The sequence below is a fragment of the Metarhizium brunneum genome, chromosome 5 (assembly GCF_013426205.1).
Source record: "Metarhizium brunneum chromosome 5, complete sequence".
Lineage (NCBI taxonomy): Eukaryota > Fungi > Ascomycota > Sordariomycetes > Hypocreales > Clavicipitaceae > Metarhizium > Metarhizium brunneum.
In genome coordinates this window covers 3,397,809-3,413,396 of record NC_089426.1, presented here as the reverse complement: position 1 = coordinate 3,413,396, position 15,588 = coordinate 3,397,809, and the positions used below count along the sequence as shown (strand labels likewise).

The window sequence follows — 15,588 nt, the reverse complement described above, 5'->3', positions numbered from 1 at the left end:
ATGAACGCGGCGGCTCCAATAGTCGAGAGTACCAACTAGTGACGGGGCTTGCATATATTGCCGTGCACGCTCCCAGTTCTATGGCTTTAACACACGCATGACTCTTGGAGTTTGGCGTGCGAGTCTGGAGATCTGTCGCTCATCCGCAGTTGGTCGCGGGCACGTCGCGGGCGCCAAGAATTCAAAATTGGTTTGCTTGAGATCCACTCTGGGCGCTTCGGCCGTGGTTGACAAATCGATAATCCTAAACCTGTCGAGGACCATCTTTCCCATTCGGATGCCAGCGTGGTTTTCACGAGACTTTGTCGTGGTCGCGTGCTGAGAAGACGAGCGATATTGAGCAGCCATGTCAGAGCTAGTATCTTCAGCTTGGACAATTGGCTTTTTGCCGAATTCAGACCCCAGGCCCCAAAGACCTGGATGAAACGTCCCATGAATGGACGTCTTATTTGCGTTAAAGCGCACGCGATTCAATAACTTGATCTGGAAGCCGGTAGATGTGCATGCGAATCGGGTGGCGAGAACGAGGGAACGAGGGAACAAGCAGTTATTACCACGATCCGAGCGCTGGCTTGGCTTGCACTCGCCGAGACTGGGTGCATCTGAAAAACAAGAGGAAGGAAGGGTCAAGGTCGGTTCTCTCTTGCCTCTCAGCCAGGACCAACGACGCCACGCTTTGGCCACATGCGTGATTCCTTGCAAACAAAGAACATACACACTACTACATACATCTCCCTAAATCAGCCCCGACAAGCCCAAGAAGATCTGTTTGCGATGTTCCCCGTTTGCTAGCTAAGCCCAAGTGGTCCGTGGAGTAGACAGTTTTCTTTCTTCTGTTTGCGCTATTAAGAATGTACGTAGGAGTACACGGACAATTTCCCAACCCGCCTTGGCACCGTTCTGGACTCAACATGGGACGCGGAAGTTATGAATCGCAATGCCCAGCAAAAGCAAAGCATCATGGCTTATCCAATGAATTAGCCGGTAAACCCTTTGTACGACCGCTATCGAACGCGCTCAGGCGTCGGTTGCTTCAACGTAAGTATTTGTCGTTAACGTTTGTACCACCCGGATACCGGCAGCCAATGCGCTAGTTGACTCGTCTCTGATGACGATTATCTCGAGTACGCGATTTGCTAACTAATCAATTCGCAGAATATTTCCCATTTTGAAACGAACGGCCAATACAACGTGTTTAGCAAAGCGAATGCCGAATATAAATGTTGCAGTCCGTATCGCCCTCTCGGCTTCCCGGCCGGCTTGGGCCAGGTACAAGACCCAACATCCCCAGACCAACATTTCATGCTTGGCATCAACCAGGAACATCCTTCTAGTTACGTACTAGTAGTATGCAACTTACGAAATGTACTTGTCCATCTCAGATCTGTTTCCAACCAACTACCCGCTTGGTTGTCGTGCAAGTGCCACATCCCGCTTCTGCGGATCACTCCACATGCCTCTCCACCACCACCACCAACCGGGAGGCCATTAGCTTCAGTGTTGGTCGTGGTGGTTGCAAGTGCAACAATAGTTGGGACTAATATTGCACAGTGGCCTCCTCTTTGAGAGCTAACGCATTTGTTAGCTACCTCTAAGCAATCCCTGCATCACTATGCCTTCCCGTTGGTCGGACTTATATCCACGAACCAGAGGTTGAGTCCCGTGGACTTCGATTTGCCTTCTCGGGTCATACCTGAACCAACGAGACAGGCCTCGCCTTCCAAACAACCGTTGAATGGTCGCTTGGTTCTGCACATAAAAACGCGTAGTCCCAACCTCTTGCTGCTGCCAGTGATGTTCCTATCTCTCGCCCACTTCCTCCCTCTTCAGTTCATGTATTCTTGATGCCGAGCGCCGGCTCTTTAGTTTCCAGTGCCGACTTTGCTATTCAAGATGGGCTTCCTCTCGCTTACTTACACCCGTCCCCAGCATGTGGAACAGCAAAGCTTGCAACGCAGCCGGGAGTCACTATCTGATGAGAAGACTGATGGTTCCGTCAAGTCAGGTCGATCTGGTCACTCGGCTGGTATACCGGACTCGCTGAGTTTTGATAACGTTATGAACGGTGGAACCTGCCCAGTAAAGCTTCCCCGCGAAATAAGATTCATCTGCCGAATAAAAAAACCTTGATCTGACACTTTTCCTTGCTAGCCCATGACTATTCGCGACTTTATGAACTATCTGGTCTACGTTGAGCACTCTGCCGAGAACCTTCAGTTCTATCTTTGGTACAAGGACTATGTCAAGCGATTTCACGAAGCAAACGCCCCTGATATCTCTCTTGCGCCGGCGTGGACACAGACCATGGAAGACGAAGCGGTTGCCAAAATTCGAAAGGAGCACGCTACGAAGACATGTTCACCCCCAGGAGCTGCTTCAATATTTCGGGGGACAGACTTTGAGAAGAAGGTCCCAGAGATGCCTGAGAATGCCCTCAACCCTTTCAACAGCCCTCCTCAATCCTCCAATGGCGGTAGTAATAAAGGTTCGATTGATGCGGCATCACGTACCATGCCAATTGCGATTTCTGGGTCGTACAACTCGCAAGCTGCTGATGCTTTCCAATCCGCAGGAGCCAGGTTGCCTTGTAGGTCTACCAAGATTACGTCCCAAATGCCCGTGGAATCTACTATACTAATACTAGACAGTCACCATCCAGCCGTTTCGGGAGGAGATAAATCGGGTCATCGCAACATACATCATGAATGGGGCTCCTCGACAGCTCAATCTAGCCTCCTGGGAACAGAAGGCTGCTGTTCAAGCCCTATCGCACACAACTCATCCTACTGCCCTTCGTGGCATTTTCGGGACGGTGGATTCTTCTCTGCGACAACAAGCACACCCCAACTTTGTCCGTTGGTCAATCTGCAACGGTAATCCCGCCCGCGTCTTGTACGCCCGCTTCCTTGGAGTATTTCTTATAGTTGCTGGCTTTGCCATTGCCATCCCGATTACTCTTAGCAAGCTTAACCGCGGTTACCGTGCTGTGGCCGCCATCGCGTGGATTTTGGGCATCAGCACTTTGGTTGCTGCACACAAGGGCCTGTGTGTTGTCTTGCATGGCATGCACCACCGTCATGTGCGACCTTGGGAACTTTTCATGCAAGATGATGGGGAGAAACCGAACAAGCGTAGCTTTGACTCGTTTGGAACTCAAAACAGCTATGAAGACGAGCCGTGGGTCGTCAAGTACAAGAAGCGGAATGTTGTGCGCAAAGTCTTTGACCGCGAGGTTTGGATCCAGGAACCAGCATTGAGACAGATCCAGGACACCATTTTTGTTCAAGCGCTTCTTGCATCTGTTCTTCTGAGCGTTGTTTTGGCTGCTATTTTTGTCGCTGTTCCTCAAGGACACTTGTTCTGAGGGCCAAGGGGTGGAGGATGTCTCGTGGGAAGTAGGTTGTAAAAATAAGCATGTGAAGATAATAATAATAACAATAACATAGAAGCCAAAGCATTTTCTGGTTTGAAATGGGACCGGCCTTGATGACTTGTTGCTTGTCCCATGTACGGAGTATGGAACAACAAAATGCTACGTTTCGAGTCGGTTGGTCCGTCCGTATGGGGAAGTTACCGACGACCCGTAGACCTCGGCCAACCGGGTCGGTTCCTTATCGATAAGTGCATTCATTGGTAAAGTTACTGATTACTCGGCCAGGTTCCCACTTCCCCTCCACATCCTCTTAGTGATTGAACTGCCACAACCTGGACGGACCAACGGCTCAGGAGCTGCGCCTCTAACATGTTCTGAGCTCTCAACAATTTCGCCAGTCAAACGTGAGCATGACAGCACATTGTTGAAGCCGACTGACTTGCCTTGTGACATCCACAGCAAGCACAACGCCCCAGACTCTGCAAGTCTTTGCGCATCCATATGACGCCCGCCGTTGAGCATCGCGACCCCGCCGGTGGTGGTACCGCCGCCGTCACAATGCGGCAGCCTGTGACCGAGGCAGAGGCGTCTAGGACTATGACTTCGACGGAGGAGATCAACAACACCATTACCAGGCCGGGCAGCGTCAAGATCAATGTTCAAGGCGCTTTTATCGTCGATCCGGATACGTCTACCCCAGCGGTGGGCAGCACGACCAACTCCCACGGCAATGGGCGCGGAAGCCCGACGCATCACGAGACGAGCGATATTCGATTGCCAAACCACACCGCCGTGGTCAGCCATATTGCAGTCGATGTCAGTATCTGCGTATCCCCCCCCTTATTGCGCGGCGCGGCGAGAATTGGGGACCTGGTTGTGACCCGAACGACTTGTGCGCTAACCCAAACCCTTCCTTGGATAGATTGGCGGGTCGCTCATTAAGCTGGTGTACTTCTCCCGTGAGGTGCATTCCATGGAACCCGGCGGCCGGCTAAACTTTCAGATCTTCGAGACTGATCGAATCGACGATTGTGTCGAATTCATGAAGCACCTGCGTGACAACCAATTGGCCCTCAATGGCTCCAAGCCCGGAGAGCTGTGTGTCATGGCTACTGGCGGTGGCGCATACAAATTTTACGACAAGATTCGAGATGCCCTCGGCGTTGACGTGCTGAGAGAGGACGAAATGGAGTGTCTCATTATCGGTGAGGAGCTAACGCGCGGTACTGTATTCGTCGCTACGCCAAGACTAACAAGTTGGTTCTGCAACAGGTCTTGATTTCTTCATCACGGAGATTCCCCGGGAGGTCTTTACGTACTCCGAGACCGATCCTATGCACTTTGTGACTCCGAGGGAAAGGATATATCCTTATCTTTTGGTCAACATTGGGTCTGGGGTTTCCATCCTGAAAGTCGATGGCCCTCGATCCTACCAACGAGTTGGCGGCACCTCGCTTGGCGGGGGTACGTTATGGGGACTGCTGTCATTATTGACGGGCGCTCAAAACTTTGACGAAATGTTGGAACAGGCCGGTCACGGCGACAATGCCAATGTTGACATGCTTGTCGGCGACATCTATGGCACCGACTATGGCAAGATTGGGCTCAAGAGCACCACCATTGCATCATCCTTTGGCAAAGTGTTTCGCAAGAAGAGCTTGGCGGAAGCCGCGGCCGCCACGCACAAGGGTCAGCCAAACGAAAAGGCTGGTCCGATAGAGTTGGGGTTTACAGAAAGCGACATTTCGAGGTCGCTACTATACGCCGTCTCCAATAACATTGGACAGATTGCGTATTTGCAGTCGCAAATACACAATGTGTCGGACATTTACTTTGGCGGCTCATTCATCCGCGGCCACCGACAAACAATGAACACTCTCAGTTATGGTCTGAAGTTTTGGAGCAAGGGGGAGAAGCAAGCTTATTTCTTGCGGCATGAAGGCTATCTCGGCGCCGTTGGCGCATTCTTGAAGCGGCAACCGAAGAACTGGGGACGTAGAAACAGTCTTGAGGGCATGGAAGAAATGCTCGAACTTAGGAAGAGCGGAAAGGTAAAGGAAGCGTTGGCATTGTAATCAGCATTGGCTCGACTCATTATCATCTATTCTTGGATGTGGCTGTCCAAGTTTGATCAACTATCGGCGATGAAATACTGGGAGGCAGCTCTGTTATTTTTTGCCTTTTTTAACATTTATGGAAGCGTCTCCTACGACAGTACCATAGCGAGGGCATTACATCGCATGGGGGGGAATTACAAGGTCCCGTCTGGGTAGCTCATCAATTGCCTGCAAATATGTACATACACAAAGGGGCAAACGATTTGATCTACATGGACATAGAATCCTGGAGCACACTGCGGCAACCTCATTTTGCAGAGAAATCATATAGAAACGGTTCAACACATGATTGGAATATAAAAATAGCTTTTTTTAATACTACTACTATTTCTTGTCATTATTTTCTCCCCCGTCCTGATGATGCTCCCGCTTGCTCACGCTCATCCAAGACAAATTTGGTTGAAACATCTGCCGACAATGAAACAAGCCTGCTGCGCGAATGGCGTAACAACCAATAATGTCCGGGAACAGACGTCTCTCAATTCCTGAGCGTTTGCGCAGCAGTGCCGTCATTTAGTTCCTGTTTTCCGAGGATCGCGTCTCCTCCCTGTGCTGGGAAGTGCGTGACGTACGGACAGTAGACACGAGCCTGTTGCCTTGCACGTCGGCTTTTTCTTCCTACTCCCCAAACACATTCCACGCCTTTATCGAATACGACTGATACTCAGACCCTCTTCCAACGCCGCGATGAGAGTTGCGCTTGGGCTCGTTGCTACTTTTGCATGGCTCGTGGCCGCGGACGTGTGTGGACCTGGTGCGGCGATTCCCTTGTGGCTACGCCGCGGCCGTTAGGAGGGACTAACTGCGTGTAGGAAACCAGTGTGGTTCGGAAGAATGCTGCGTCGATAGAGATGGGAGCAGGAGCTGCCAGCCTCTGGCGCAACTGGATGAGCGATGCGGTGAGTTGCAATGCTCGGCGGATGCGGCGTCGCCTTGGTACCAAACGGGTTCTTATATGCTGCGTTAGCGACGGGCCCTGTTAACGGAGTGTACATGGGTCGGTGTCCCTGTGATGGCGCAATTGATTGCCAGATTGGCATTTGCATTCGAGTATGAGGTGTGTGCTTTGCAGAACGTCAGGGTGTGATAATAACTATATTTAGGAGTGAAGCGTATCCTAGGATACCTCGATGCAGAGCATGTTGGTAAATCGGAGGCTGGGGCTATATCATGAAATATCTAATATACATATAAGTACAAGCTTCATATCTCAGGGGGTTGATGTGTGGACGCATTGAATTGGTTCATGTTGATGCTGTTTATGTGGTGACGTGTTGCCTAATGTCCAACACACTCACAGATAGAACATCAGGCGGTTGTAGAGTGACAGATCTGTGTCGATGTGAGATTTGACACTTCCACTTGTATGAGAAGGTTGCGAGGTGTAAGAAATGTGGATGCGAAAAGGTAAAGGGCGGCACGGTCTACTTCTTGGATTCCGTCTTTTTATCCTCTGACTCTGTTTTGTGCGCCTCTTCGGGCTTCTGCATCCCCAGCTTTTCCAGAATCGACCCCATCATCTTCTCCATCTCCTTTTCGTCCTCTGGCGAGAAGTTGCCCGGTCTTCGTAGCGCGGCCTGCGTCCGCTCTCTCAATTCTCCAATGTTGCACAGATCAAAGGAATACGCAAGCCCGCCCATCATCATGATCCCGAAACTGGTAACATTGAGCGTGGCCAGTCCCAACGCTTGCAGGGCCATGAACGACCTCTCCCCCGGATCAATGTGCAGCGAGGCCCGGTTGGACGAGTAAAACCTGGGGTAGCTCTCGAGTTGGCGCCGCAGCACAGCCCTGCGCGTCACGGCAACCGAGGCGGCCATGAAGCCGGCGCCGGCGAAAAGAAGTCCCAGCTGCTTCAGTTTTCGCTCCGACGGCGATAGCGGCGCCGGCGCGTGTTGCCTTGATGATGATGCGTCCGATGAACCCGGTAGTTGGGACATGGCGGTGGAAGCATAGGCCATTGGGCGCAATCTGGGGGCCGATGGGGTGAGCTGAATGAGGGAGGACGATCCAATGAAGGGGTCCTTGTGGTGCGGCGGTCACGTTACGCTTCTTCGCAGTGGTGTTTTGTTGTGCCGCACATCAATGACGGTGTGGTCGAGTTGAAAAAGTGAGTTGAAGCAACTTTGTGGTTGAGCGGTTGAATCGTTGGCTGGAAGGAAGCTGATTGGTGCGCTGGGTCATGAAGTACTACTCGACGACTTCGCACCAAACGGCAACGCCCCGCCACCAACAAAAGACATTTGATGTCAGATATTCTTCTCATGCTGCGTTGCGCCTAGGCTTGCCGTACGGAGTACACGCATCAGAATCTTGCAATGCCCAAGCCAAGGTCGGCGAAGCCGTCAAAAGTACATTCCACAGCTTCAACACCAACCAAAGCGGTCACCCTTCCGGACTGGCCACAATTCAAGCCGCCGTTGCCCGTCGTCGAGCTGACGCCTGAATTACATCCCGCAACGTCAAAAATTGCCACAATCGCCTCGTTCTTCCCCAAGTCTCTCTGCAGAGACTACGTGACGTTTTTTAAAACCCTGCCACTGCAGACGACTCCCGGAAAGCCCAAGCGCGGGGAGGCCGTTCGAGTGAATGATCGCTTCCAGGTCGACGATGCCGTCTTTGCGAACAGACTCTGGGAATCTACGGGGCTGAAGGAGGCACTGACTGAAAATGAGGACGTTCGAAACCTTTGGTACGTCGTTGTTACTCAAAACGAAAAAAAACTTGTAAATTTGTTTCATGTGCGCACCGGCCGAGGTTGACATGCCGACATGCTGAGTCCATTTTCATTCACAGGGGCGGACAGCCCGTTGGCCTGAATCCAAACATACGCGTCTACCGATATTCCAAGGGCCAGTATTTCGACTGTCATTGTAGGTGTGTTTCCAAGTGTCCTGCTGCCTATTCGCATCGCCTCTTGCTCACGCGGGCGCTGCAGATGACGACTCCAACAACTTGACTCTTGCCACAGCACCGCCCACGCCTGTACGTACAACCTGGACTCTGCTTTTGTATCTCACGTCCTCCGCCGAAGGCTGCGTCGGCGGAGAGACTGTGTTTTACCCGAATGATCGGAAACTCCCCTCGGAGGAAATCGCCGTGTCATTGGAAACCGGCACTCTACTGCTGCATAAGCACGGCGACGACTGTTTATTGGTACGTCTATGCGCGACGGAAATGCTGGCAAGACCGACAACTAACCGTCGTTCAACAGCACGAAGGGCGGGAGGTGAAGTCGGGCGAGAAGTGGGTTCTGAGAACTGACTTATGCGTCCAAAGATGAGAGGCGCAAGATACCCAGCTCAGAGACGGAGCCGAGCGAGCCGAGTTTCTGTTGAATGGATTCCGGGCTTGGACCCCGATTCATGCACCCGCTACCAGGCGACTGTGTATATTTGACCAGCGCGCGCGGACGTCGTTGGACGGTTGCTATCGCTTCTATTGAAAACGTCTACTGCCCAGGTGCTGGGCCAAATCAGCCTTCTGGGAGTAGCGGCTGGCATGGCAAGGCGTTCGCTTGGGACGGACTTCACATGCCGGGCTAGAGACGGCTATGTATACATGAGTAGTGTAGCTGAAAGTTTGTCCTTGCAATAACCTAGGTGCATTCTTGACCAGTCTCAAGGCGAGGACATATCTGTATTGTGTGAGTCGTTTAACACTACAAAACACTCCGAGACCAAGGTCCCCTGGTAGGTTAATGCATGGATGGTAATCTTGACTGGGCTGCAACGCATTATCCGTCAAAAATTACTCCGTAACCAACATTAAATTAACCAATTCTCCACCTCATCCTGCCTTCATACTTTGCATAGCAATGGGCGACGGAATTGGCGAGCTTCTACCCGCATGAACTGGACGCATAAATGCTTAGATGAGCTCTATCTTACTACCCGATGTCTTGACCTTGACCTCACTCGTCTTATCATGTCCGGCATCTGAAAGATGGCAATGCTTATACCTCCTTTTTGGTGTTCTCCTGTATCAAATCATACCCTCACTTAAACATATTCAGCAAAGTCACCAGCAACGGGGACTTACCTTCCGAGTCGGTACCCCAGCGTTGGATTGCAGCAATGAACTGGGCGATTTGCATTCGACTATCGCCCTTCCTAGGGCTTTCATGCCAATTTTCTCCTCCAACTCGCTCACCCGGAGGTCGAAAATCGAGGTTGGGACCTAGAAACGGTTGAACTTGTCCTCTTTGTCATTCCATGGGTCAACGTAAACGTGGGGAGGCTGCTTTATTAATAGGCCCATGTCATCAATGCAAAGATCGACGAGAGCTTTGGCTAGATCTTCCACTGGGTCTATTGTCGTCCTCATGTTTATAATCAATCGTCTTTGAATAGGAGTAAAGCTCCAAGTTGAGATGGTTTGGATTCGATATGGTGCGCGGTCATCGGACCACCGCCTTGATAAGGCAGCATTATGAATGAATCGGATGGTTGCCTTAGTACGGAGTACCGTTATCAAATTATATCGTGACGCCGCAAATTTACTGCATCGTAAACACAGCGAAGGGTAGGTTCTCTCACAGTCAAGTTGCGGCGCGCCAAGCATGTCACACACACCTCATGGGATGGCAGATATATACTACTACCAGGCATCGGGTGGAAGAGGCGCCATCCGGCGGCTACCTATTTACGCTACTGCATGGACGACAACTATTTTGTTTGACGGGCCAGTATCATCCGAACCGTTTTGTTACAGGTGCGCGCAACGTTGGCGGATAAATGGCCATGGCCAATGATGCTGGCCAGATGCTGGCATTTTGATACAGCGGCGAATGAAACTTGCAAAACACAACGGTAACGTCGGGCATGGGCAGAGCCTGTGACCATTGCTGGACATTGCTGGAGATGCCTCGTCATTGGTTCATGCTTGTGAGACTCAGCCACGACATTTTATTCTGGTGGTCGTTGTCCTGCTCCAATCAGCGCCAGCGGTTCACCGGGTAGGGGTAGGGATCTGGGTCATTAAATTGCGTTGTGTAGTATTACTCTGTACTCCCTACTCCGTACTAAGCCTCGTCTTGAGATGAACAGTCGACAGCGAATCCAGAACCACGCTTCGGTATCAAGGAAGAAGCGCGAGTCGAGGGCGGCAAGCTGCGCATTGATTGGATTGTACTCCGTAGGCATTCTCGTCTGGACGTTAGACAGGAAACTATAATACTAGCAATAAGTCCATGCTCACCGTGGCACCCATGTTGGGAAAGAATGAAGCTTGGAACTCGCAGTCTAGCCTGATGGATTGTCCAATTTCCTGTCATCAAATGAGCATGCTCCGTCAGATTGGCCGATGCCACATTCAATGGACGGGCAAGGTTGGGAGAGTTGGAACGCTTAGGACGGGCTGGATGCCGCATTCGCTTGCCCACAGCTGCAGGTACCAGCTCTAACTTTAGAAGCAGCATTGACGGGACTGGCAGGGACTGGATGCCAACGGTCCTTTTGAGCACATGGCCAGATGACCTGGCGTAGGCGACAAGGCGACACCACAGCGGCCGTGGTCAGCTGGTCTCCTCGATCCAGGTGGCATGCGGCAGGACGGAGGTTGACGCCGTTGGCATTGCATCTGAACCGGTTGACATTGTCACTTGGTTCGTCTGCGCAATGTTGGACCTGCCAGCAACAACCACCAGACTAAGTAGACGGTACATAGTACTTCGACGTATATGGCGTACTGCCTGCCAGTCCTCTGAACTCCGCATGTACATGCGCAATGCTTTCTGTCGCATGCCTGCCCCCCTTTTTTAGCCCCTGCAGCTTCCCGCCCCTCACCGGCGTGGACATTTCTAACGTTGGCGCCGCCAACCATCAACCACCACCACTTCTTGATCGTTGATCACTCAGATGCTCCTTCTGTGCCGCAAACTTTAACGCCTGGTGTCTAACGTCAAGCGGCAGGGCTCCTTGGCAGCAGCTAGCTTGGCTTGGGGAGCTCGCATCATCCCTCGCTCTTTCCCTCTTGACCGTCGAGCGCGTGTCGGTTGTAGCAGTGATACATGCATTCAGTCCAAACCCAATCCCCACCGGACCTATGCACTTTGGCTTGGCTCAAGTGTTCCATTGTGACATCCACATCTTGACCTCCACCTTGGCCGAGCAGAATTGACCAAGCACAACAATACCTCATGGCAACCACACGCTGCGCGCTTCCTCCCTCTTGTGCAACTATCCTCTTCTTCTAGCTTGTCCAACACGCCCGGTACTTTCCCTGCCACAACATTGAAGGCATAACGACTACACTCTGGCTTAAGCACCTCCATCAGCTTACTTGCTCCTTGTCCCCCACGCCTGGTCAAGCACCGAGTAGACGTTTCTCAGTCCCACGACGACAAATCACAGCTCATCGGTCCACGATCCAGCCGTGAGGTCGCCGTCACCTCTGTTGCGTCTGGTGTCTGCAGACACACGGGCGCGTTCACTGTCGAAACTGTCGATTCCGTGCGCCCCAAGTCGAAACACCACCCGCCCCAGATTGACGTCGGACCGCTGCCTTTGACACAAACCACTTCCCGATGCCTTGTTAAGCAGTCGCTGTGAAACCGAGGACGACCAACATCAGCTCTTTTTTGTCCGTGTTATTTGTTTTTCTTTTTCTGTTTTTTTTTTTCCTCCTCATTCCGCGCCTCCCCTTATCGTTTGCCGCGCCCCGGTATCTCTTCGCGACTCTTGGTATTTGGGTGCGCGGTGTGTGTGGCCTGTCGTCTCGGATATGGGATATGCAGTATCTTGTTGTCTTCTTCCTCGATCACATATAGCTTTTTAAGCAGACAGCAACTCCTAGTCTTCGGCGTCGAACGAGAAAGCGCCCCGTTCGCATCGCCACCTTTCATACCCTGACACGCAACAATCGACATGGCCTACCAGGGAGGCTATGGTGGAGGTGGAGGTCAGCGACCGTATGCTGGTCCAGCGGCGCGCCGTCCTGCACCCCAGGGAGGATACAACGAAGCTCCCCCGCAGCAGCAATTCGGCGGTCGACAAGCTTATAATGATTATCAAAATGGATATGCCTACGATGGCCAGGGAGGAGGCTACAGAGACGATGGAGCTCGACGATATCAAGACAATTATGTGCCTGGCCCGGGAAGAGGAGGCCCAATGCATCCGTACGCAAAGGAAGGTGGCTCTATACCTCGTCCTGGAACTGCTGACGGAACCCGGGGAGGTCCATATCCGCAGGGTAGAGGCATGGGACCAGGACCTGGTCGTGGCATGCCACCACGAGGTGGTCCTCCTGGAGCGCGACCTGGTCAATATCCCCAAGGAGATTATGGCGGTAAGCTTTTGCACGGCTGGGAAGATCCTGCGCATCTGAACATATTTGTACTGACGCTTCCACTTTCCCCTTGCCTTTTATACAGGCCGAAGACCCCCTCCGAATCATCCAGCGGCCGGATATAATGGCTATGACCAGGAACGACAGCTGGCTGGCCAAATGTCAGCTATGGACTTGAATGGACAACGGTCAAGGGCTGATGGGAGATCGAGCTATGAAACAGCACGAAGTCCAGATCAGGGCTATGGGGGTCCGCAACAAGGCCTGCCTGCTGGACAGGCTGGTGGTAATTTTGGCCATTATGATGGTGCGTACGGCGGTGGGCCGCAGCGACCCGTAGGGAACGAATTCGGTCCTCCAGCAAGGAGCATGACGATGCCAGTTAACGATTTTGGTTCCTCACAAAATATGCCTCCACCGCGACGAGTAGGTACAGCACCTTTCAATGGAGTCTCCGGAGCAGGAAGCGTGCCAGCAAGACCTGCAACGGCCAGCGGCCATCGCCCTCCCCCACAAAGGATTTACCCAGCAGATCGTCAGACACCGTCTGCGGACCCTTATGGTGGTGGAGCATACAATGACGACCGAGGGGCATACGGCGGCGCTGCAGCACCAACGGGACAGGCTCCTCACCCGGGTCCGTCATCGTCGGTTGACGATTTGTACGACTCATATTACGACGGTCCCGGAGTCAACGATTCCGATCCGCGGAATCAGTACGGAGCTGAGCCGGCCAGGTCTAGTTATCCCGATTTCCAGTCTGCACCTGCCGACCCAGGCCGCGGATCCTTCGACCAGTCGATGCGTCCCGCAACAGAGCAGACGCAGCCCGGTGCGCATGGTATGCCGAGACTTCATCACGCCAAGTCCGAGGCCAATTTTCACGAACCACAAGCTGCGGTCTTTGAGATGGCTGGTGATATACCTTCCATGCCCCCTATGCCACAAGTGAAGCCTTACCAGCCGGGATTCGGCCAGGGATATGGTGCGCCGCCCGCTGGTTACGATCAGTTGCCTCCGCGAGGACCCAGTGCACCCCCGGGTCCCATTCAAGATGTGAGAGGCGGAGGTGCCATGGGGATGGTCCGGCATGGCGCAACGTCGTCGACGCAAACGAATATCGATACCCTTCCTTCACATCCTACGCCGGTTCGTCCAGGGTTGATGGCTAACTCCGTGGTGAATATGAATAACCGGCCTCCCCCTGTTCGAAACTACGGCGTTGTACAGCAGCAGCAGCAGCAGCAACCGTCCCAACAATACAACCAATCCCTGCCGCCTCAGCAACAGCAACAACAGGCCGGGCATGTTGGAGGTGGATATCCCGCTTCTGTGGAAGCAGGACAGCTTCAGGAGCCAGTGACGCCGCAGGAGCTCGAACGTCTGCGAATGGTTATTAAGGTGAACGCCAACGACCAGGAATCAGCTCTGCGTCTAGCAAAGCGCCTCATTCAAGCTGCCGATGTGCTGGCTCCAAAGCTGCCTGACCCTAAGCAGCGGATGAAGGCCCGTGAGAGATACCTCATGGATTCGCACAAGGTTCTCAAAAAGCTTTCCAACGCACAAAACTCAGAGGCCATGTTTGTTTTGGCTGATAGCCTCGGCAAGGGTCTGTTTGGCCACGAGCCGGATAACAAAGAAGCCTTTACTCTGTATCAGTCAGCGGCCAAAGTAGGGCATGCTGCTGCTGCGTATCGAACCGCGGTGTGTTGTGAGATTGGTCATGAAGATGGTGGTGGCACGCGCAAAGACCCCCTCAAAGCGATGCAGTGGTACAAGCGCGCAGCTACGCTCGGCGACCCCCCAGCCATGTATAAGGTAGGTATGATTCTCCTCAAGGGACTGTTGGGTCAGCCTAGAAATCCGCGCGAGGCTGTAGGCTGGTTGAAGCGTGCTGCAGAGAGGGCGGATGCAGAGAATCCGCATGCGCTCCATGAGCTCGGACTGCTTTACGAATCGGCGCAACCTAACGACGCTATTATCCGAGATGAAGGCTACGCCCTGAGCCTGTTTCAGCAGGCTGCAGATTTAGGCTACAAGTACTCACAGTATCGGCTTGGCTGTGCATTTGAACATGGCGCTCTTGGCTGCCCAATTGACTCCAGGCAATCTATCTATTGGTATTCGCAGGCAGCTCAGCAGGAAGAACATCAGTCAGAGCTAGCGCTTAGTGGATGGTACCTGACGGGAAGCCCAGGAGTTCTGAACCAGAGCGATACAGAGGCATACCTCTGGGCAAGAAAAGCGGCTGTGGCCGGCCTGGCAAAGGCTGAATACGCGATGGGATACTTTACAGAAGTTGGGATTGGCGTCCCTGCCAACTTGGAAGATGCAAAACGATGGTATTGGAGAGCTGCTGGTACGTTGTCTTCAGACATTTTTACTCGTTTTACCACCAAGCTACCACTTCGGTGATACTGACGTTCTACGTTATTAGCGCAAGACTTCCCCAAGGCGAGAGATCGTCTTGAAGACCTCAAACGTGCAGGCAAGGGCGGACCTGTTAGACCTCGGGAACGACTTTCACGCAGTAGAATTGAGAAGGAACGACAAGACGGGGAATGTACGGTAATGTGAAAAGATGGCCAATGCTGCGTTGTAATCGGCCAGGAAAAATCCTCCTGAAGGGGGTACTGGGATTCTTTTCAGACTGGAGTTTTGGCGTTGTATTTCTCTCCGAAAAGGAAACGAACATTAGATGCACCAGAAGGCGTGTTCTTTTGCCGAGAGATAGGAGGTGCGGCTAGCATCGATTACGAGATATGATGCTTGTATGAAGTAGGTAATGTATCAGTAGGTGGGAAATAT

At 52.6% G+C, this 15,588-nt stretch overlaps 5 protein-coding genes across 5 annotated transcripts; 4 read left to right on the top strand and 1 right to left on the bottom strand.

The window, feature by feature from the left end:
* Nucleotides 1–1,893: 1,893 nt before the first annotated feature.
* G6M90_00g091000 (uncharacterized protein) lies at nucleotides 1,894–3,364 on the top strand (the record flags this gene model as incomplete). The annotated part of the gene is made up of 3 exons (XM_014686268.1): nucleotides 1,894–2,079; nucleotides 2,152–2,587; nucleotides 2,649–3,364. 3 exons carry the CDS (start codon nucleotides 1,894–1,896, stop codon nucleotides 3,362–3,364), a joined length of 1,338 nt encoding a protein of 445 aa, XP_014541754.1.
* Nucleotides 3,365–3,874: 510 nt separating this feature from the next.
* Nucleotides 3,875–5,448, top strand: PANK (Pantothenate kinase; the record flags this gene model as incomplete). Its single annotated transcript, XM_014686267.1, has 3 exons — nucleotides 3,875–4,189; nucleotides 4,296–4,578; nucleotides 4,646–5,448. The coding sequence occupies 3 exons, from the start codon at nucleotides 3,875–3,877 to the stop codon at nucleotides 5,446–5,448; spliced, it is 1,401 nt and encodes a 466-aa protein (XP_014541753.1).
* A 1,466-nt stretch (nucleotides 5,449–6,914) lies between these two features.
* On the bottom strand, nucleotides 6,915–7,430 carry G6M90_00g090980 (uncharacterized protein; the record flags this gene model as incomplete). The annotated part of the gene is made up of 1 exon (XM_014686266.1): nucleotides 6,915–7,430. One exon carries the CDS (start codon nucleotides 7,428–7,430, stop codon nucleotides 6,915–6,917), a length of 516 nt encoding a protein of 171 aa, XP_014541752.1.
* A 378-nt stretch (nucleotides 7,431–7,808) lies between these two features.
* Nucleotides 7,809–8,773, top strand: G6M90_00g090970 (uncharacterized protein; the record flags this gene model as incomplete). The annotated part of the gene is made up of 4 exons (XM_014686265.1): nucleotides 7,809–8,182; nucleotides 8,287–8,363; nucleotides 8,429–8,646; nucleotides 8,705–8,773. 4 exons carry the CDS (start codon nucleotides 7,809–7,811, stop codon nucleotides 8,771–8,773), a joined length of 738 nt encoding a protein of 245 aa, XP_014541751.1.
* Nucleotides 8,774–12,375: 3,602 nt separating this feature from the next.
* chr3 (Chitin synthase regulatory factor 3) lies at nucleotides 12,376–15,357 on the top strand (the record flags this gene model as incomplete). Its single annotated transcript, XM_066131389.1, has 4 exons — nucleotides 12,376–12,780; nucleotides 12,866–12,941; nucleotides 13,004–15,139; nucleotides 15,218–15,357. 4 exons carry the CDS (start codon nucleotides 12,376–12,378, stop codon nucleotides 15,355–15,357), a joined length of 2,757 nt encoding a protein of 918 aa, XP_065987295.1.
* Nucleotides 15,358–15,588: the final 231 nt, after the last annotated feature.